This window comes from Primulina eburnea, chromosome 6, assembly GCF_022965805.1.
Source record: "Primulina eburnea isolate SZY01 chromosome 6, ASM2296580v1, whole genome shotgun sequence".
Lineage (NCBI taxonomy): Eukaryota > Viridiplantae > Streptophyta > Magnoliopsida > Lamiales > Gesneriaceae > Primulina > Primulina eburnea.
The window spans coordinates 34,345,865-34,367,535 of NC_133106.1; the positions used below are offsets into that span (position 1 = coordinate 34,345,865).

General features: G+C 37.2%; 2 protein-coding genes, 1 non-coding gene and 1 pseudogene across 4 annotated transcripts; all 4 read left to right on the forward strand.

Moving 5' to 3' along the window:
• The first annotated feature begins 1,492 nt into the window (after positions 1–1,492).
• On the forward strand, positions 1,493–7,437 carry LOC140834585 (callose synthase 11-like). Of its 2 annotated transcripts, none has more exons than XM_073199586.1 (2): positions 1,493–1,636; positions 1,790–7,437. In XM_073199586.1, the coding sequence occupies exon 2, from the start codon at positions 1,821–1,823 to the stop codon at positions 7,143–7,145; it is 5,325 nt and encodes a 1,774-aa protein (XP_073055687.1). In that variant the 5' UTR covers positions 1,493–1,636; positions 1,790–1,820; the 3' UTR covers positions 7,146–7,437. The 2 variants fall into 2 exon arrangements, with proteins under 2 accessions (XP_073055687.1, XP_073055686.1); XM_073199585.1 differs by having other exon boundaries at positions 1,618–1,636; positions 1,713–7,437.
• On the forward strand, positions 4,783–4,862 carry LOC140835604 (small nucleolar RNA J33). Its single transcript, XR_012118927.1, has one exon. It is a non-coding gene; the product is annotated as a small nucleolar RNA J33 (small nucleolar RNA).
• Positions 7,438–9,807: 2,370 nt separating the features above from the next.
• LOC140834586 (scarecrow-like protein 28) lies at positions 9,808–13,046 on the forward strand. The gene has a single exon (XM_073199588.1). It carries the CDS (start codon positions 10,707–10,709, stop codon positions 12,750–12,752), a length of 2,046 nt encoding a protein of 681 aa, XP_073055689.1. The 5' UTR covers positions 9,808–10,706; the 3' UTR covers positions 12,753–13,046.
• Positions 13,047–18,533: 5,487 nt separating this feature from the next.
• Positions 18,534–20,638, forward strand: LOC140834587 (BAG family molecular chaperone regulator 3-like; annotated as a pseudogene).
• The last annotated feature ends 1,033 nt before the right edge of the window (positions 20,639–21,671 follow it).

The following is a 21,671-nucleotide window of genomic DNA, read 5'->3' on the forward strand; positions in this document are numbered from 1 at the left end:
CATTTTGGTCCAACTACTGTGTGGATTCATGGCTGCATTTGGATGAGAAAGTTCTGATTTTCTAGAGAAATATAGGGATACCCTAATGGATTTTGAACCCAAGATCACTCAAAGTTTGGGCTTACGGATCTGATAAAGTTTCAAATTATTCGATCAATCATGAATTTTAAATCCGCCGTGATGATAAAAATAGTAATTAAAGGAGTTTAAATTTTACAGATTTGAAATTATGAAATTTAAAACATTTGAAAATTCCTACTGGATTTGAAATGATGAATTGGCAGCAAGGCTTGAAAAAATTTCCCCATTTATTTTAATTCAGAATCTCAATCATTTTTCTTGATTTTAAATTCTTTGCGAGTGGAAGTAATTTGTAATCCTTTTTATCGAGTTTATTTTGTCAAATGTGAAGCCATTGATATAATTTAGGCCTTGGCATTAGAATTCAGGATTGTCTTGCTAGCAAGGGGTTCAAATAATTAAACTTATTTCTATTATTTTACTGGCATTTGATATATTTTGAACGCAAATATTCGAACTACCGAGAATTTATCTTTGTTTGAAAATTACAATTTATTTTGATTGTGCATGTTTGTTACTTTGCGTTTTAGTTTTCTATATTATTAAATTTAAGTAGTAGTATGATATTTTTCAAATTTTAGTCATTTTTCAAAAAAAAAAAATTCATCTGATGATTTACCCGACATGGTCGTAATTTTATATTATTTTGTTCAATGTCACATGGCATTCAATATTTTGTCGAATACCATTTTAACATATTTGATAATTAAAGGAGTTTGTAAGTTGAAAGTCTTTACAATTTTGTCTTTCTAATGCTTGATTTAGCTCAAATAAACTTTGAGTGACATCAATCTTATCTTCTTCCCCTACAATTATATTGTCGATAACACATTTCATGATAGCATCGTTTTAATATTCAACATCTATTCATCGTTGTATTTTATCTTGAATTTCGTTGAAAATTCTTCATTTATATTTATTTCCTCATCCAACAACTATAGGAAAAAAGGCTCTTTTTGCTTTCATTTTTTTTTCGAACTTATTTTTTTTTGGGTTCTTATTGGAAAAAATTTTGAGAAATAAAAAATATTTGAGATCCTTTTTGACTAAGATATGAATTTCCTGAGAATAATAACGAAAACGAGGTCTTGATACTTGGTTCTAATTCCGGTTCGTTCCAAACGTTGTAAAGTAATGGATCGGGTAAAAAAATAGATACTACAAATATAAATCGGGTTAAACCGTATTGAATAAAATATTTCAATATGGAATTATTTGTCTTTCGATAGATATTTTCTGGATGGATACTTGGAATAAAATAAAATTCTTTTAAAAAATAACATGGCACTTGATATACTATTTCTATTCGCATTAGTCCCTCGTGTTTTCAATCTTATTTGCAAAGCTTATCATCCATCGTCAACATGAAAACGACAGCTCAGTTCTCAATAATCGGTACTAATATGTAATGTTCTGTTTTATGTGACGGGTGGGCTTGGATGACCCTGAAGTATTTAACCGCACTCGCTCTCTATAGCGCGTGGTTGGTATGTTTTGAGGTCCACGCATGAAACCTCCAGCCTTAGCTTTGGCAGTCCCAACTCCAAACGCAAAGGTATCTATCTGTCTGCTTTTTGATCCTCACTCTCCCATTACTCAACTCAAACCTTTTTCATGCTTATTACACTTAGATTCGAATAATGTGAAGGCACTTGAAGAATATACTGCTGTGGTGCTAAAGATCCCGCTATCTTCATGCTACTTGCAGTTGCAGGGACAGCCGGCTTTGGTGAACCTGTATGAATTTGAGGCAGCGCCCACCTCCTACGGGAGGCCGTGCAACTCACGCGCCTCCGCAGCGGCTGTCTGACCACCACTTCAACATCATCCCCATCCACGACCTGCTCACTGACCATCCTTCCCGCCAGTACCCGGAGGTGCGTGCCTCCGCTGACGCCTTACGTACCACCGGTGACCTACGGAAGCCGCCGTTCGCCCCATGGAACGAGAATATGGACCTCCTAGACTGGCTGGGGCTCTTCTTTGGGTTCCAAGATGACAACGTTCGGAACCAGAGGGAACACTTGGTGCTCCATCTGGCCAACTCGCAAATGCGCCTCCAGCCGCCGCCCGCTGCCTTCGATCGACTCGACCCCGGTGTCCTCCGGCGGTTCCGCCAGAAGCTCTTGCAAAATTATTCTTCATGGTGCTCTTATTTGGGGAAAAGGTCTCAAGTACGTCTACCGCATCACCATAATCCCGACCTCCAACGCCGCGAGCTCTTGTATGTATGTCTTTATTTGTTGGTATGGGGTGAAGCTGGTAACTTGCGATTTACCCCAGAGTGTTTGTGCTATATTTACCATCATCTGGCATTGGAACTGAATTACATTCTTGATGATCATTTTGATGAGAATACGGGCCAGCGTTTTGTACCCTCTACATGTAAACAATTCGGTTTTTTGAATTATGTTGTGACTCCTATTTACACCATGATGGCGAATGAGGTGCGGAGGAGTAGGAACGGGACTGCCCCTCACTCAGCTTGGCGGAACTATGATGATATTAATGAGTATTTCTGGAGACGAAGATGCTTTAAGAGGGTGAAATGGCCAATTGATTTGAGTTGCAACTTTCTCTCGGCTGATGGCAATACTAGGGTGGGGAAGACGGGGTTTGTTGAGCAGCGGACTTTTTGGAATTTGTTTAGGAGCTTTGATAGGCTGTGGGTTTTGCTGATACTGTATTTTCAGGCTGCTGCTATTGTTGCTTGGGCAGGAAGGGCGTATCCTTGGCAGGCACTCGAGGATAGAGATGTACAAGTACAGTTGCTCACAATCTTTATTACATGGGCTGGTTTAAGATTTATTCAATCAATTCTTGATGCTGGCACGCAGTATAGTTTGGTCACAAAAGACTCAAAGTTGATTGGTGTGAGGATGGTTTTGAAAAGTATGGTTGCTGTGTCTTGGTGTGTTGTGTTTGGAGTGTTCTATGGTAGGATCTGGAGCCAGAAAAATTCAGACAGGTCATGGTCATATGAAGCACATCAAAGAATTTTTGTCTTCCTCAAGGCCGCGTTGGTCTTTGTCATACCAGAGTTACTTGCTTTGCTGCTGTTCATTATTCCCTGGATTCGCAATGTGATCGAAGAAGCTGATTGGCCAATTTTGTACATTCTAACGTGGTGGTTTCACAGTAGAACATTTGTGGGTCGAGGGCTTAGGGAGGGGCTTGTTGACAACTTAAAATACACCATTTTCTGGGTTGCAGTGTTGGCTTCAAAATTCTCTTTTAGTTACTTCCTTCAAATCAGGCCGCTCGTTGGTCCAACTAGAGCTCTCTTGAATCACCGTGCCGTTAAATACAAGTGGCATGAATTTTTTACTAGTACCAACAGAATGGCCGTGGTTATGTTGTGGGCTCCTGTTGTCTTGATATATTTAGTGGATTTGCAAATATTTTATACAATATTTTCCTCTCTTGTTGGGTCAACAATAGGGTTGTTCTCACATTTGGGTGAGATTCGGAATGTGGAACAATTGAAACTTAGATTCCAGTTCTTTGCGAGTGCATTGCAATTTAATTTGATGCCAGATGATCAAACTCTTAGGTCTGAGGCAACTGTTGTGCATAAACTACGCAATGCCATTCATCGTGTTAAGCTTCGATACGGTCTTGGGAAGCCATACAAGAAGATGGAATATAGTCAGGTGGAAGCCACTAGGTTTGCACTAATATGGAATGAAATACTCATCACTTTAAGAGAAGAAGACCTCACCAGTGACCAAGAATTGGAACTACTTGAACTACCACCTAACTGTTGGGATATCAAAGTGATACGATGGCCTTGTGTTCTCTTGTGCAATGAGCTACAACTTGCACTGAGACAGGCAAGGGAACTGGCTGATGCACCTGATAGGTGGGTGTGGTTTCGCATTTGCAGGAATGAGTACAGGCGATGTGCGGTCATGGAAGTTTATGATAGCATCAAATACTTGCTTCTTTACATCATCAAATACAATACAGATGAACATTCCATAGCTACCAAATTTTTCATGGACGTTGATAATTATATTCGATTTGAAAAGTTCACTGAGACCTATGGGATAACGCTTTTGCCTAAGATTCATGAGCAATTGATATATTTTATCGAGCTTCTCCTTATGCCTAAAAAGGATACGGATAAAATTGTCATTGCGCTGCAGGCCTTGTATGAGCTCGCAGTTCGGGAATTTCCAAGGGTGAAGAAATCTATGGTTCAGTTGAGTCAGGAAGGTTTGGCTCCTTGTAACTCTAATCCTGACGCAGGGCTGCTTTTTGAGAATGCTGTTCAATTGCCAGATGATGAGGATGCTTTCTTCTACAGGCAATTACGTCGGTTGCACTCAATCCTCTCTTCTCGGGATTCAATGCACAGTATCCCAATGAATCTCGAGGCAAGAAGACGAATTTCTTTCTTTAGCAACTCGCTCTTCATGAACATGCCTCGTGCACCCCAGGTTGAGAAAATGATGGCTTTCAGTGTATTGACTCCTTATTATGATGAAGATGTGCTGTATGGAAAAGAAATGCTTAGAAGTCCAAATGAAGACGGAGTTTCCACTTTGTTTTATTTGCAGAAAATTTATGCAGACGAGTGGGCAAATTTTATGGAGCGCATGCGCAGAGAAGGTATGCAGGATGATGGTGAGATATGGACTACCAAGACAAGAGAGCTCAGACTCTGGGCATCATGCAGGGGCCAGACACTATCTCGTACTGTGAGAGGCATGATGTATTACTATAGGGCTCTTAAGATGCTTTCTTTTCTCGACTCTGCGATTGAGGTCGACATTAGGCAAGGATCACAAGAATTCAATCCACTCAGTTTACTGAAACAGAATGGTGGCTCTATCAATCAAAGCTCCGGTGCTCCAAATTCTCAAACACTAAGCAGGGCAGGAAGCAGCGTGAGCCTGCTATTTAAAGGACACGAATTTGGTGTTGCTCTGATGAAATATACGTATGTGGTTGCCTGCCAAATGTACGGAGTACACAAGGGAAAAGGTGATCCCCGTGCAGATGAGATCTTGTATTTAATGAAAACTAATGAGGCGCTCAGAGTTGCTTATGTCGATGAGGTTTTACTAGGAAGAGAAGAGAAGGAATACTATTCTGTCTTGGTGAAGTACGATCAACAGTTGAAGAAAGAAGTGGAAATCTATCGCATCAAGTTACCTGGTCCTCTGAAATTGGGGGAGGGTAAACCTGAGAATCAGAACCATGCAATTATCTTCACTCGTGGTGATGCTGTGCAGACTATTGACATGAATCAGGACAATTATTTTGAGGAGGCACTCAAGATGAGGAATCTGCTGGAGGAATTTAAAGTAACTTATGGCATCAGGAAGCCTTCCATTCTGGGCGTTCGCGAAAATATATTTACTGGTTCTGTCTCATCGCTTGCTTGGTTTATGTCTGCCCAGGAGATGAGTTTTGTCACACTGGGGCAACGCGTTTTAGCCAATCCTCTTAAGGTTAGAATGCACTATGGTCATCCTGATGTCTTTGATAGGTTCTGGTTTTTAACTCGGGGTGGCATTAGCAAGGCTTCAAGAGTGATCAATATCAGTGAAGATATATATGCCGGGTTCAACTGCACTCTGAGAGGTGGCAATGTGACTCATCATGAATACATACAAGTGGGTAAGGGGAGAGATGTTGGACTAAATCAGATCTCAATGTTTGAGGCCAAGGTTGCCAGTGGCAATGGCGAGCAGGTTTTGAGTAGAGATATATATCGATTGGGTCATAGGTTGGATTTCTTCCGCATGCTCTCGGTTTTCTACACAACCGTGGGCTTCTTCTTCAATACCATGATGGTTGTGCTCCTGGTCTATACATTTTTATGGGGGCGACTGTATCTTGCCCTTAGTGGAGTGGAGGATCCTGCTAACAAAAATCCCAACGACAATAAAGCCCTTGGCACAGTCTTGAATCAACAATTTGTTATCCAAATTGGTGTTTTCACAGCCCTACCAATGATTGTCGAAAACTCGTTGGAGCATGGATTCCTTCCAGCCATTTGGGATTTTGCCACAATGCAGTTACAGCTCGCTTCATTATTTTTCAGTTTTTCAATGGGCACTCGATCCCATTTCTTTGGTCGGACCATCCTTCATGGGGGTGCCAAGTATCGAGCTACTGGACGTGGTTTTGTTGTGCAACACAAGAAGTTTGCTGAAAATTACAGGCTCTATGCCCGCAGCCATTTCGTGAAGGCAATTGAACTCGGAGTAATTTTGATTGTTTATGCTTCTATTAGCCCCTTGGCTTCAAGTACCTTTGTTTACATAGCTATGACCATATCCAGTTGGTTTCTTGTATTGTCGTGGATAATGTCGCCATTTGTGTTCAATCCTTCTGGCTTTGACTGGTTGAAAACTGTGGAGGACTTTGATGACTTTATCAGCTGGTTATGGTATAAAGGAATTTTAGCCAAAGCAGAACAGAGCTGGGAAACATGGTGGTATGAGGAACAGGACCACTTGAGAGCAACTGGTCTTTGGGGAAAACTGTTGGAGATCATTTTAGATCTTCGATTCTTCTTTTTCCAGTATGGAATTGTATACCATTTGAGGATTGCAGGAGGTAATACAAGTATTGTTGTTTACTTGTTATCTTGGATCTGTCTGATTGTGGCTGTGGGTCTTTGTATAGTCATAGCATATGCTCAGGATAAGTACGCTGCAAAGGATCATGTCTACTATAGGCTAGTTCAGTTCCTCGTTATAGTGATCACGATACTTGCGATTGTTTTGCTTATTCACTTCACTGACATGGATTTTGTTGATTTCATTAAAAGTTTGCTGGCATTTGTCCCTACGGGATGGGGAATGATTCTTATTGCTCAGGTGCTTAGGCCCTTTCTGCAGTCCAGTGTGGTTTGGGAGACTGTTGTTTCACTGGCTCGTTTGTATGACATGTTTTTCGGATTAATAGTCATGGTTCCACTGGCATTTCTTTCCTGGATGCCCGGATTCCAACAGATGCAGACAAGGATGTTGTTCAATGAAGCTTTTAGCAGGGGGCTTCAAATTTCTCGTATTCTGACTGGCAAGAATTCCAACACTAAATCATGAATTACTTAGGATTCCTAATTTCAATGAGAACAGCGCCGCGCCCGCCTTTGGATCATCCTCATTGCTGTTTGAGTAAATTAGGTTTGAAGGGGTCGTTTTTCCTAAATTGTTGGACTGAAATCTTCGTTGCTCTTCATGTTCTTCATCTGTAATGTAGCTTCTTCTTCTTTTTTATTTCAACCTGTAATGTAGCTTGTTTAGCATCAGTAAGTAATCAAGTATTTTTCTGAATTTTACCCCAATTCTCCCTCAAATTCCTTACTCCCCTATACTTATAATATTATTATGGTTATTCTGCTCTTTCAATTGTTGCTTGCTTGTGTGATTTGCCATATCCTAGTTATGTTCGTTTTCGGTTCTGTTGTGTGATTCTAAATAAATGATGTTCCAGATTCTCCTACTTCATGCGCCTGTAAGTTCATCCTTGTAAATGTTTAAACTTCAGGTCTATTTCTTTCTATTTCCTGAAATTCAAATTGGAATAATTACCGTTTTTTCCTGTAACGGGTACCCGTCGATACTTCCCTTCGATGAAAATTTGGTACTTATTTATTTATTTTTATTTTTTGATAGTAGGAACCAACAATGTGGAGTGATCAACCAATTATTTTCTGAAAAATAAAAAAAATTCGTAATAGAATACATTTTGTAAGGTATAAAGATATTAGCTCTTAAAGTTTGTTTTGCTAACAGTGGATGGGCATGAGCATCAAATTTATACAGGGTATAGTTAAAAGTAGGAAATAAATTAGTCCAGCATTCAAGTGGTAAGTTTTAATTTTAAAAATTAATCAAGACAATTTAGATTGTAGTAAAAAATAGATACAAATAAAAAAAATATGATTTACTTGATTAACGTGATTTTAGTATAATTTATTTGATTAACATAACTTGTCATATTTACTTAACGTACAGTAAAAGATAATTACGGATTGCATGGAACTGTCAATGTGGGTTGTGTCTAACCTGCAAACAAAATTTAACGAGTTGGATTGGGAAATATTAATCCATTAACATTCGGGCTTTAACGTGTCAGCATACACAGGGTCGGGCCTAAGGTGGCCAACCCATGACGGGCCGATTTGGCCTGTGGGTTGGGATTTTTTTTATATAAAAAAAATATTTTGTAGTGAAAGTTGAAAATTTCTTGTAATAAATATTTGGAAAAAACTTGTGTGAAACGGTCTCACGGGTCGTATTTATGAGACGGATCTCTTAATTGGGTCATCCATGAAAAATTATTACTTTTTATGCTAAGAATATTACTTTTTATTGTGAAAATGAGTAGGGTTGACCCGTCTCACAGATTAAGATCCGTGAGACGGTCTCACATGAGACCCACTCTAAATATTTTGACTAAAAAGTAGAAATGTATTATGGATGCTAATTTATGCGACAAACTGTCCAAAAAAGTATTGGTAGGAAAAAATAAACTACTAAATTATTGGTCAAACACTCGTATATTTTATCAACTCGATTAACTTTTGAGAGACAATACATTTTTCTTGGTTCACTGTGCTAATCTAATACCAATCAAAGTTTAGATATTAGGGATTTGAGTTTGAAATGGAATATAAGATATAGTCCAAATGTTGACATTTTCAACAAAAAATGGATGTACTTGGCACATGCATCTTCTGGTAAATATCACGATAAATGTCAGATTGTTGTACTATGCCAAAAATTTTCATCAAAATGTCAGCTAATATCATATGACATAACGCTTTTTAACAAATGGGGATGTAGAATAGAAATCCAGGTTGGCCAAAGAATATATATTTTACTCCAAACTTCAAGAAATTATGGAAAATATAGTATTTTATGCAAATCGTGTTTCAACTCTAATAACCTCAACTTTCATATTACATTGAGTGAACATTTTAGAATAAGTAGCATGATAAAATAAATTTAGTATTGAAGTGTAATAATTGTTTTTGTGGGGTAGAACAATCGAAACGTGACGTTTGAGTTGTTATACGATTTAAAATATTTGAGTTGTACTATTAGCACTAGTTATAGTTTTTGGTAAAACGAAAAATATAGACTCTACAATTTGTATCAGAGTAAATGTCATAAGTTTGATTCTCATTGATCGCAGAAAGTGCAATAATTGAGACATACATTGTTGGGGTGATATAATTTTCTGTTGGCTAGAATAATTGAAACGCGATGTTTGAACAACTGTACGATTTAAAATATTTTGAATTGCACTATTACTATTAGCTATAATTTTTGGTAAACCGACAATCATTAGGTCGTACATTATGTTTATACACAAAATCATAATTTATCGATATAATTAAAAAAAATCGAAGTAATAAATTTTTTAGTTTTATGACTTGCTAAATAAATTAAATGGCTCACGATCACGACTACAAACAATCCTTCGAAATTTATCAAAGTAAAAGAGGTAATGTTAAAGTAAATAAACAAAAAAAAAAACAACGGTCGAATTTCCAGGTGAAAGTGAAAAGGGGGCATAATTAGAGGTCAGGCACGTGCGTACCACGTGTCTTCCCTCGAAAACCATAATTTTGTCGTACAACTAAACAACGGTCACATTTCACCGACAAGATCCCCCAACGGTCATATACTCCTCCATTCTCCACCCTCAGATTCTGATCCAACGCTCACGAATCACGATCTGAACTCTCGACCCATATTCTCTTTTTACCGAGCCATCATTTTTTCTCCGTAGAATCAGATTATATACGATGAAACAATACTACAACGAGGAGTTGCTTATTTAATATATAAAAACTTAGCTTCTTTCTGTTTTTTGGGTTTTTGGGTCGTGGGGTTCTTGATAGGTGACTGACGGAGGTTTAGGACGGAAAACTATTATTTTGTTTATTTTCCTGCTTGTTTAATGGGGTTTTGATCTGGGGTTGGGGAGTGGATTTTGTTTTTGAATTGAGTTACTAGCATGGATTTGTTGGAGTCTGTTTATGTTTGTTTTGATCAATCATGCCCCCTGTTTTTGTGCTACCATTGTGAACATAGGTGCATCTTCCGAAGATTCATGCGTAATGTGAAGACATAACAGATTTCTTCCAAATGATTTCAATTTGAAAGTTACGGGATCCGATGATCTGTTTTAGGTAGGTGTTTCTTGATTTTGTTAGTGTTTGATTAATTCTTTGTTTTGTAATTGCTAATGAATATTTTGATGATTCTTTGAATTCTTTGTTGCATATAAGTTTGGATTGATTCTTCAGATAGGACACATGTAAGCATATACACGGGAGATATTATTTTTGGTTGTGATATTTCGTTGATTTTGACATCGGATTCCAATTCTTTTCTTGGTCTTTTCAATCTTGGAACTCACACACTCACGATAGAAAACATTGGTCTATTTCTCTTGATTTCTCCTCATAATATTGTTTGCTCGCAACTTATACCAATTCTACTATAAATGTGCATAGTTTGAAGAGTGTATAAATATAACTAAGACACACGCGCACACAAACAAAGGGAGAGAGAGGGAGCGAGTAGAAGGGTGGGAGAGCTGTATTTTTGTTGAAGGAAAAGGAGAAAAAATAGGTAAACGTCTGAAGCATGTTGGCTGGGTGTTCATCTACATTGTTGTCTCCGAGGCATAGATTGAGAAGTGAAGCATCTGCTCAGTTTCAAGCTTGCCATTTTCCTACAATGAGCACCCAAAGATTGGATTTGCCTTGTACTTATGTGCGAAAAGAAGCCTCTCGATCCCAACCCATCAGGCCCGTTGGTCTTTCTATTGAGGCACCAATTGAAGCCAAGACTACAGGTTGTTCGCTTAGGCAGGGTATCAAGCTTCCTCCTGCCGCAACTACAGAGGGCAGGAGGGAGAAAAAAATTGAATTTTGGGAGAAAGGTAAGGTTCTGAAAAAGAAAAAGAGGTATGCAGAAGAACTATCGTATGACGAGGAGACTTTCATCAGTCCAATGAAGAGAAAACGGGGTAACGGAAAGTCAGATGGTATGCCAGAAGAAGAGGGAAACTTGAGCTTCAGACAATTGGGTGGTGAAAGTTTTTGGTTTCAGCCAGGTTTCAACATTCCACAGTCCATTCCACTAAGTGCAGGCCTCGATAAACCTCAAGTGACATTTACTGTATCATGCTCAGGAGAGGAAGAACGTGTGTGTTTCATGCCTAGTGACATATCAGTGCCACCATTGCCCCCTTTGTCAAATATTCCCTGGTTTGATTCTGTTGTGATCACAGACCTAGGGGACAAGAATGTTGAGGCAAGATGTGGTCCTGAGAAGGAATCCTCAGGATCATCAAGTACCTCATCTGACAGTCATGGTTTAGTTCTCAGGCTGAGTGATAATCCGGTGGAGCATGAAATTGGCAACGGCTCATCTCCACCTAATCCAAGTGAAAGTGCCGAGGCTATAGTTGCAGGGAATAATGGGGAAAATAATAACCAGGAGCGTGAATGTATTGAACTTGTGAGCTTACTAATAGCTTGCGTTGAACAAATAGGCTCAAAGAATGTTGCTGCGATTAACCATTGTCTTGGCAAACTAGGGGAGCTTGCTTCTCCAATAGGTGGCTCCCCTATACATCGCCTGGTGGCATATTTTACTGAGGCTCTAGCTTTGCGTGTTGCAAGGCTGTGGCCACAAACCTTCCACATTGCAACATTTCTTCGTGAGTTTGATTGTGCTGATGATAATAGTGGTGGCACTGCATTGAGGCTTTTGAACCATGTGAGCCCAATTCCAATGTTCATTCATTTCACATCCAATGAGATTCTGTTGAGAACTTTTGAAGGGAAGGACAGAGTTCACATAATAGATTTCGATATAAAGCAAGGGTTGCAGTGGCCCGGTTTGTTTCACAGTTTGGCTTCAAGGGTTAATCCACCTAGCCACATCAGAATCACTGGTATTGGTGAGTCAAAACAAGAACTGATCGAAACAGGTGATAGACTTGCTGGATTTGCTGCAGCACTGGATCTGCCTTTTGAATTCCATCCAGTAGTTGATAGGTTGGAAGACGTGCGGTTATGGATGCTTCATGTTAAGGAGAAAGAAAGCGTGGCTGTAAATTGTGTATTCCAGGTCCACAAGGTGCTATATGATAGTACTGGAGGAACGCTGAGAGGCTTCTTGGATTTGATTCGGAGCACAAAAGCTGAAGTGATTATAATGGCAGAGCAAGAAGCAGCACATAATGAACTCAGCTTGGATTCAAGGGTATCCAATTCATTGAAGTACTATTCTGCCATTTTTGACTCGATTGACTCAAGCCTTCCACTAGACAGTCCAATGAGAATCAAGATAGAGGAAATGTTTGGGTCTGAAATCAAGAACATTGTGGCTTGTGAAGGACGAGACAGATTTGAAAGGCACGAGACCTTTGGTAAGTGGCAACAGTTGATGGAGCATGGCGGTTTCCGATGCATGGGAACGAGTGAAAGGGAGCTACTTCAGAGCCAAATGCTGTTAAAGATGTATTCGAACGAGAATTATAGAGTCGAGAAGAATGGACAAGATGGGGCTGCCACATCTCTGACTTTGAGTTGGTTGGATCAACCTCTTTACTCAGTCTCAGCATGGACAACAGCAGCAGATTTGGTGGGAAGCTCTACATCATTTCCTCACCCAAGTTGAAACGAAAAGTCTTTTTATTCTTCCTCATTCACAAACACGATTTCGTTCTATTCTGGTACACTACAATAGGGAGTTTTCAGTCCATTCTTTGTAGGTAGAGAAATCTTGTTATTCTTTCATTCTTTGTTGCAGATAAGACTATTGAGATAGGGAAAGACTTCTTCAGGTTTTTTGTATTAAGTTGTTTGGTTTTCCTTCTTTTGATTCTTTATGTAACCTACAGTTCTTTGAATCGTCTATTCATATTCTTTGTATTCAAGAGTATCTATTTGAGTCATACACTTTGAAAGATATGTATACTTTTTAATGAAGTGATTTTTGTTGTCCTTTTAAAATTGTGTTTCATTTACTTTATTATTTAACAAACGATTTTAATACCACAGGATATTCGTTTTAATCATGAGTGAGTCTAATGTGAGACCGTCTCACGGGTCATAATCCGTGAGACGGGTCAACTCTACCCATATTCACAACAAAAAGTAATACTCTTAGCATAAAAAGTAATACTTTTTCATGGGTTACCCAAATAAGAGATCCGTCTCACAAATATGACCCGTGAGACCGTCTCACACAAATTTTTACCTTTAATCAAATGCACTTGAGATAGAATAGAACTAGATTTTGCACCCCGAAGAAAGTTCTTATTTTCCATTTGGAGGGGCTTTAATTTATTCTCTCCTTTCAGTTACCCAATTATATGTCATTCTGAAAAGGGAGATTAGACGACAAATGAATTCTAGCGACATAAATAAATTCAGTTTTCTTTAATTTAATTAAAATTTTAAAAATACTAATATATATGAAATTTACTATCAAAACTACGTCACCTCTCATAATATTAGTGATAACAAATCACACCAATGGCAACGGGTGGTGTAGAGTTGCGTCTTGCTTCATATATATCAAATTACTGCATATCTATTTTGTATATGGATATCATCTTGAATAACTTTCCAAACCACAGGTGATGTGATCACGCTGAAATGGGTGAGCCGGATAAGGAGCTCCAACGGATCAAATCAGTAATTTATAATGGTTGGGAATTTGAGCAAAATAGATTGCTTCGATCGTGGCCTGCAAATAATGAAAAGAACTCGTGAATGGGCGCCGGAGGGGTGTCCGGCGTGGCCACTCCGATGCTTAAGTCAGCAGGTTGGAAGATGATGAACACAAACAATATTTGAGGAAAATATGTAAATAACATTAATATCTGCTATTTATAGGAGAGGAATGGGTAGTTACCTCGGTTTCCGCGTCATCTACTAAGTCGGTTTACCACACTAGCTTCTGATGACTTCTCGGACACTCCAAACTCAAGTTGTTCTGACAGAGTAGATTGCCTGTATTGATCACACTCGAGTGCGGTTCACTTCTCGAGGTGGTGCCATTCTCGAGGTTTCCCAATTGGTGGTGTAACCGGGAACTTCACCCGGAAATGTGAGAAATACCCGGATGACTCTATGAGGGCCCGGGCTACTGGTAAAGAACTTCGGATAAAGCCACAATGCCCGGGAAGAGAAGACTTACCCGGGTGTTTAGGAAACTTACCCTATACACAGGTCGTGATCTTGGGTATCGGGTGAACGCCGACCCGGATCCTAACGGGGTATCAGGAAAAAAAAGGTATTTAAATTAATAACCGGGTACTTCATCCAAAGCAGATGCACCACAAGATAAATTAGTTAATAGTCAAAATACGGCTTGGTGAAACCTGATGAATCCTGTTTCTTGAATAACTCAAAAAAGAGTTATTACTTATAGTTTTCACCTGTTTCCCCTGCCAGAAATATGCTATAAACTGTCAGCAAACATCTATGAAAATGACCACTCTAAATCTATGAAACTTCAAAAAGCTCAATGAAGTTGAACTGGAGAGCGTGATTCCGTTTTGACAATGGTGCCACCACTAAAAATCTGCAGACTGCCATGAGGAATACTCTCAATTCTCGATGCATTAGCCAAACTCATTTGTGCCGAGGCTGCCTTAGGTCTTTCAGTAGAATGAAGCCTGTTGTTTTTTGCGCTTTCATCTAAAGGCCATGACTGGCGAGCAGTTTCATTATTTATCTTTTCATTTGCATATTGCGAGCACTTTCCCATGTTGGAAGCCACCATTTCCTGAAGCATTTTATCAATAAATATTGATGATAGCTTTTATCAAGTTCAGAAGGTGATCTTGGCAAGTTACATGGAGGTAGATCAGTATGTAGCCTAGTGATGAGAGGTTGAGAATCATAACATGTGGACCTACTGGACCTAATGGAAGGATCGGTAAATTAGGAATCCAACCGTTTCCTTCTGATGGAGGCGATAGAAGCATTTCTCCTGAATAACTTCTTGTTAAAATCAGCCAAATCCAAAGTCGACTTTGCTAGGCCAGATACTAATTCATTGTCTGTCATTCTACAACCATATTCATTCGTATGATGTTCATGACCAATATGTTGACTCTAAGGACCTGGAAACAGTTCCATTCTTTGTTTCTCCAACTGATCCATTGTTATGCAGCTTTGAATGTAATTGTTCAAACTCTCTACCGAAGGATGTTATATGAATCAAGATACAGAAAGGTTTCAACTTTCAGAGGACAATGGAGAAAAAACAAGTTACTGTATTATCAAGAAAATATGCTTGCAAAAAAAGACTCAATTCGTACGCCAAAGTACAGCTACCTAGCTCGATCCAATGCTCAAGTATAAACGCAAAGAAACTAGCACTGCAAGCCTAAAGTTTCATATAGTCGTGGAACGTTAAAAGAAGAGGAACACCAATGTCGTTTTTACATAGAGCTTTTTATTACATACCAATTGATCTCGTTTTTCTATCCACTGCAAAAAAAATAAATCATTAGCTAGCCACGGTTTTAGACACCGTCACGAGCCAAATTAACGACGGTTTATGTATTCCACGTCGCTAAACTGATTGTTTTTTGTCAAAACTGTCGCTAATTAGCGACGGTTTAGAGCCACACCGTCGCTAATTAGTGACGTACTTTTTAAGAATCGTCGCTAATTTGTGACGGTTTTTGAAAATACTGTTAGCGATAGTATTTTCAAAAACCGTATCAATTAGTATTTTTAGTTTGCGACGATTTTTGAAAATACCGTTAACCGTCGCTAATTAACGATAGTTTTGACAAAAATCGTAAGTTATTTTTTTTTTTTTTAGTGAATGATAACAGTCCCTAGTGAAAACTATGTATCAAAATGAATGGAGGTGTAGTAGGACCAATAGCACCCAGTATGTTCTTAGCTGTGTCTTTAAACACATGCTTGAGGAAAGGCAGCTGGATAGCTTACTTGGCTCCCCATTTATCTTCATTAAAGTAATCCAATGTGGACCACTCGTTGTGCAAAATGCAAATACCCAAAGACTGTGTTTGTGGAGTTAATTCATTGCTCAATGCTCATGCATGTGCAACCCCACCCACCCCATTGTACTTTTCTTCTTCGAATTCCATCCATGAACTGGCCTTAACCTTATAACTCAATCATGCTAAAACCTCCCTCATGGATTGTTATTTTCTATGCATATCATAATTGTTGAGAAGATGTCGGATTTTGGGATCAGTTTGTATTCGAAGTGAAATGTCTCGAAATGTCGTTTTTAGCCATTCTTGGTTTTGGTGGATTTCTATGTCACTCCATACGAATTTGACTCGGTATAGCGGAATAGTATTCAATATATGGTATAGGCAATGGTACATTCTTCTGGTCATATACGTGTTATTCAAATTCCAGTCTATTGATGAAGAGATTATTGTTGCATAAAAAAAAGGTATACATTGTATATATCTTTTTATTCAAACAAAACAATTATTATATTTTTTGCGGTTAAATATTTTCCTTGATTCATTATTATTGGTTATATTAATATGCATAAATAAAATAATGGCATTGTCTGAAAATATTTAATTCCCAAAGAGTTTACAAGAAATACACATTAAACCTGCATCACTCGTTATTCGGGTGGACACGAGAATTTGGGAAAGAGTGTACGTAAACGATGGATACTTCACTTTACAATTCATTTGTCATTTTCATAACCGATGGAAGAGTTAGTTTGATCATATTCTTTGATTATTATGGATAAAATTGTCCATATAAAGAGGTTATATCTTAATGTGGTGCAATGTATTGGTCAAATGAAAAATGAAAAACTTATATTTTTTTGTAATATAGCTCAATTGGTACCAGGACTCTTGATATCAATGTACCTATAGATCCTATGAATAACCCGTACGACGCCTATAGAAAGCCCTTGAGGGAAAAAGACTTTTGAGGGAGCCCAAGATCGGTATAGCCAAGACAGTGGACGATATGAGCGGTCCACTGGGCCAGTAATGAGAGTTTTTCATTTTTCATTTGACCAATACATTGCACCACGTTAAAACATAACTTCTTTATATGAACAATTTTATCGATAATACTCAATGAAATATGATCAAACTAACTCTTCCATCGGTTATGAAAATGACAAATTTGGCGGCTAAACGTGGCACCATGCTGGCCAGCCCATGACTGCATCCACTTTTGTCCTCCCTGGGAGGCAATCGTAACTGCATTTAATGTGCATTTTCACTAATCTTTCCTTTAGTGATGGAGCCATGAGCAGAGCCACTGGGAGTCATCACTTTCATAGGTTATAAATTAATTTTTATTTTAATATATAGAATATAAATGTATTTTCTTTCTACTTTTGAAGATCGTTTTAAAATAAATAAAAGAAAAGATGGCTGTTGGATCCAGTTTAGTGTAAGAAAGTAAATGTCTAACCTGATAATAGAACTATAAATGACAATATTTTAGCTGCAAAAGAGAATTTATTTCCTTTTTTGAAACTTTTTTCCATTTTGATAATTCCTCTCACTCATGGAAGGGGTGGGTGAATCACCACATACACTCAATCGAACCTAACAGAAGTGTTCAGTTGCTTCAAGAAATTGATTCCTTGCTCATTGCTCAACCATTTTCTTTCATATTAGGTCCCGTGACCGTCAGATCTATATTTGAAATAAAAAATAATATTTTTGACATAATTTTTTTTTTGAATCAGATTGAAGATCTGTCTAAAAAAATAATCCATAAAATTGTCTCGTAAGAATTTTCGTGTTTTTTTTTGGCAATTTATCTAATGATTGGAAGTTGAATAAAAGTTTTTATACAAAACCAGGTAGAATGATAAAATTTAGTATAAAAGAGTAATTTTACATATTGTGACATCATTATTGCACTAAATTAAGTTCTAACTCAAATACTTTCATAATTTTATGACCATTTATAGTTAACACAAAAGAGGTGAAAAAGTCTTTTAAAAAATAGTGAAAAGGGGCTAAATTTTTAGTGGTGTAATGGCATAAACATATCTCAATGTGATATGAGATATGTGCGTGTTCGATCTATGTTAAAATAAAAACATCATACCAACAATATAAAAAAAAAAAAAAAAAATTAAGGTGAAAAAGGTGGTGGTGTGCAGCCAATCTTACACCAAGTATATCACATATTTTGGATGAGATTTCGGATTCGAGACTTAAATATACCAATTATGTCACACAACTAAAAAAACAAAAAAGTGAAAATTGAAAAGTAGACCTTAAAACTCGGTTAGGTCCAACCAAAATTGGTCCGATTAATTTCGAATGTTAACTTGATGGGTTTTTCGGGTTAATACTCAACAATCTGACTCCACTGATAATATGAAATGGACGTTAATTTAAACTACAAACTCGGAACTGACCTATCTTTTTCATTATTCATATATATATATAATAAACTCTTAGTTATTCGATAAGGTTTATTATATGATATCCTTTCATAAAACTTTCCAAGTGAACTGAACACAGATTAGCATGCAAGGAACCTTGTTTTCTTCAATGGGTTTCCATTAGTTTTCACAATTTTGTATGCATACATAAAGACCTTATTTTTGTTGTTGGCCTGACAAAGTGTGGGGCAGAATTTGGTTCTTTCTTTATACGTGGTATGTTCTTAGCTTAGCAGACAAGCACTTCGAATTTTTTTCCATTAATTTTTGGTCTCAATGTATTGCTTGCTGCATACAAAGTTTCAAGCTTTCTCCACACATTTTGCAGTGAATCTTGGGCACATCTTTATAACTCCTAGAATTGTTTTGTCTAAGTGCCATGAATAAAGACTACATGTTGAAGACGAGGCCCAAGATCCCCGGAGTTTCTTTTCCGTCTCCGTCAAAAGGCTGCGTCTCTGAGGCGGGCGTACTGGGATGGGAGGTTAGACCCGGAGGAATGTTTGTTCAGAAGAGAAGTAAAGATTCAAGAAATCATGTGCCTAATATTAAAGTCCTTGTGAAGCATGACTCGTCTTATCATGAAATCGACCTCAGTTCTCAATCCAGTTTTGGTAAAATCTGGTTCTTCCCCACAAGTTTTCTAAATGTTGTTGTTGATCTTCTAAGCTTTATTTGAAATGGGTACAGAAAAGAGATCAAATTTTTTGATTAATTTTTATAAATCATTTAAATATGGCCTCAAACAACATATAGGTAACTTTTTGTCCCTTCTGGCATCGTCTTGCATCTGGCAGGACCCAATGGAATAGGCCTCACGTTTAAAAAAAAAAACTTCAAATCTATATGATCATTGAAAAAGTTCAAGTTTTATCCCAAATTTTAAGTATATTTTTGGGGTGTAGGGGAGTTGAAGATAATGTTAGGAGGGGCAACAGGATTGCATCCGCAGGATCAGAAGCTGATATTCAAAAATAAGGAGATGGATTCAAAGCTTTTCTTGATGTGGCTGGTGTCAAAGATGGCTCCAAGATTTTGTTGATTGAAGATGAATTAAGCAAAGAAAGCAGGCGTGTTGACTCCCGCAAGAATGCAACAGTGGAGAAAGCATCAAATGACATTGCAGCCATTAGATTTGAGGTTGACAAGCTTGCAAAACAGGTCATTTGGGTAAATTTCGCATGGTTCATGGTTTTGCTTATTTTCCCAAAAAAAGGTTTTTGTTGATTGGGTTGTTATTATCTCATCATACAAGTCAAGCTGTAATTTTACTTAGCTTTTTCAAAAGACTGACTTCAGTTTGGCCAGTGGTTTGATGGATCTGGTAGGTGACGTCCATTGAATTGGAGATTAATGGTGGGAAGAGAGTTGAGGATATAGTTTTATTGAACATGATCGAATCATTCATGATTCAACTCATAAAATTGGACGCCATTTCTGCCGACGGAGACGTCAAGTTACAAAGAAGGACGCAGGTGTCGATTCAAATCCATAAACTATATCTCGAAATATTAATTTCTTTTAATAATATGATGGCTGATTTTATTATATATAGGTGAAAAGGGTTCAGAAATACATTGAAATTCTTGACGTGCTCAAGGTAAGAAATCCAAGCATGTGCAAAGTGCAATCGCAGCAGCGACAAAAGATGTACAAGGGGCAGCTGCCATCTTTCCAGGAACAGATGAAACAGGGGAATTTGAATTTCACACATAACAAAGGACAGATGAAATGGGAAAAATTTTGAAATCATTAAAAATAATGGGGTTTCGATATTTAAATGAAAATATATCTGAAAATTGTTTTTATTAAAAAAAAAAACATACTCTTGTTTTTGGACAAATGACATGTGTCTCCAAACAGATTTGGAACTAGTTTTCTTGGCACATGTCGTTTGTTTAAATACATGAAATATTGGAACATTAAAGACAAATCTCAATTACTATAACACTTTACATATATTTTTGTCATGTTATTATATTGGTATTTTATAAAGTGGTCTTTCTTTCAGATTTGTACATAATTATTGGTGTAAAGTGAGGTTGAAGGCTTTGTGTATGCTTCTTTTATTATGTGTAAAATTTTAATAAATTAAATGAAATATTATTTATGAGTTTGGACTTCAAAACTTTTTTTTTCTTAGGTGTCATTTGACAATCTAATTTTAAGCTTCAAGTTGGAAAAAAAAAGGTTTTTAGGCTAAATTTTTTATTTTGATTCATTTTTTTGCAATATTAAACGAAGAATCTACGCAAACAACGACTATATATTTTTATAGAAGAATCATATTTTCTAGGGAAAAAAGACATGTATAAATTTAAAAAAAATGTAATTTTATTTACGCTTAAAATTCTCAAATAGCTTCGTAAATTAATTACTACATTAAAACAAAGACAATATGTGTTATATTATTGTGCACCAGAGTTGGCATGCACGTTTCCTGTGTCCAACCCATCGTAAACGAAACATGGTAGAAAAAAAAAATAGAAGTCCAAAATCCTATATTTTCAGTATTTTTTGGGGGAAAAAAAGATTGTTATAATAAATTTATGAAAACTAATAACATAAATCCATACATACAATTTCTATCGAATGATCGTTATAAAATCATAGTAATTGAGAAAAAAAAAAATTAAAATATGTTCATTACATTGAAATTTGAGCCCAAATGTGAGGAGTACCCACACTTGGGCTTAAGCCCAAATCTCTAAAATGTTATTAAAAGATTTTTTTTTGGTTATCAGAATTTGGTCTTCGTAAATTTTAATGGATACCCTTTATCTAGTTTAAATAACAGTTGTAATATTTCTTCTTCTTTTAAAAAAAAAGTTGGGGTTCTAAATTTGGAATTAGTTTAACGTAATATTTAAATTCTTGATTCAATTAAGACCGGTCAATTAGATTGAAAATGAGTTAAAACAAATTTATTTTTATGATGATATATCTCGTAGTTATCATCATTTGATAAGAAGATTCGAAATTATGATCATTGACCAAACAATCACTTATATCATTTACTCGAACTCCTCTTAACTAGAACCGACAAAAACTGCATATAGTTTGAATTGGCTCGCTTAACCCGCAAACCATGGTGGGTTGAGTTGGGTTGAGGTTTTCCCAACCCGCCTAGTGGGCTGATCGCCTAGCCCCGTT

Bases quoted from the DNA above. Each gene is read 5' to 3' on its own strand.
- LOC140834585 (XM_073199586.1), top strand. From the start codon at position 1,821: ATGAATTTGAGGCAGCGCCCACCTCCTACGGGAGGCCGTGCAACTCAC.
- LOC140834586 (XM_073199588.1), top strand. From the start codon at position 10,707: ATGTTGGCTGGGTGTTCATCTACATTGTTGTCTCCGAGGCATAGATTG.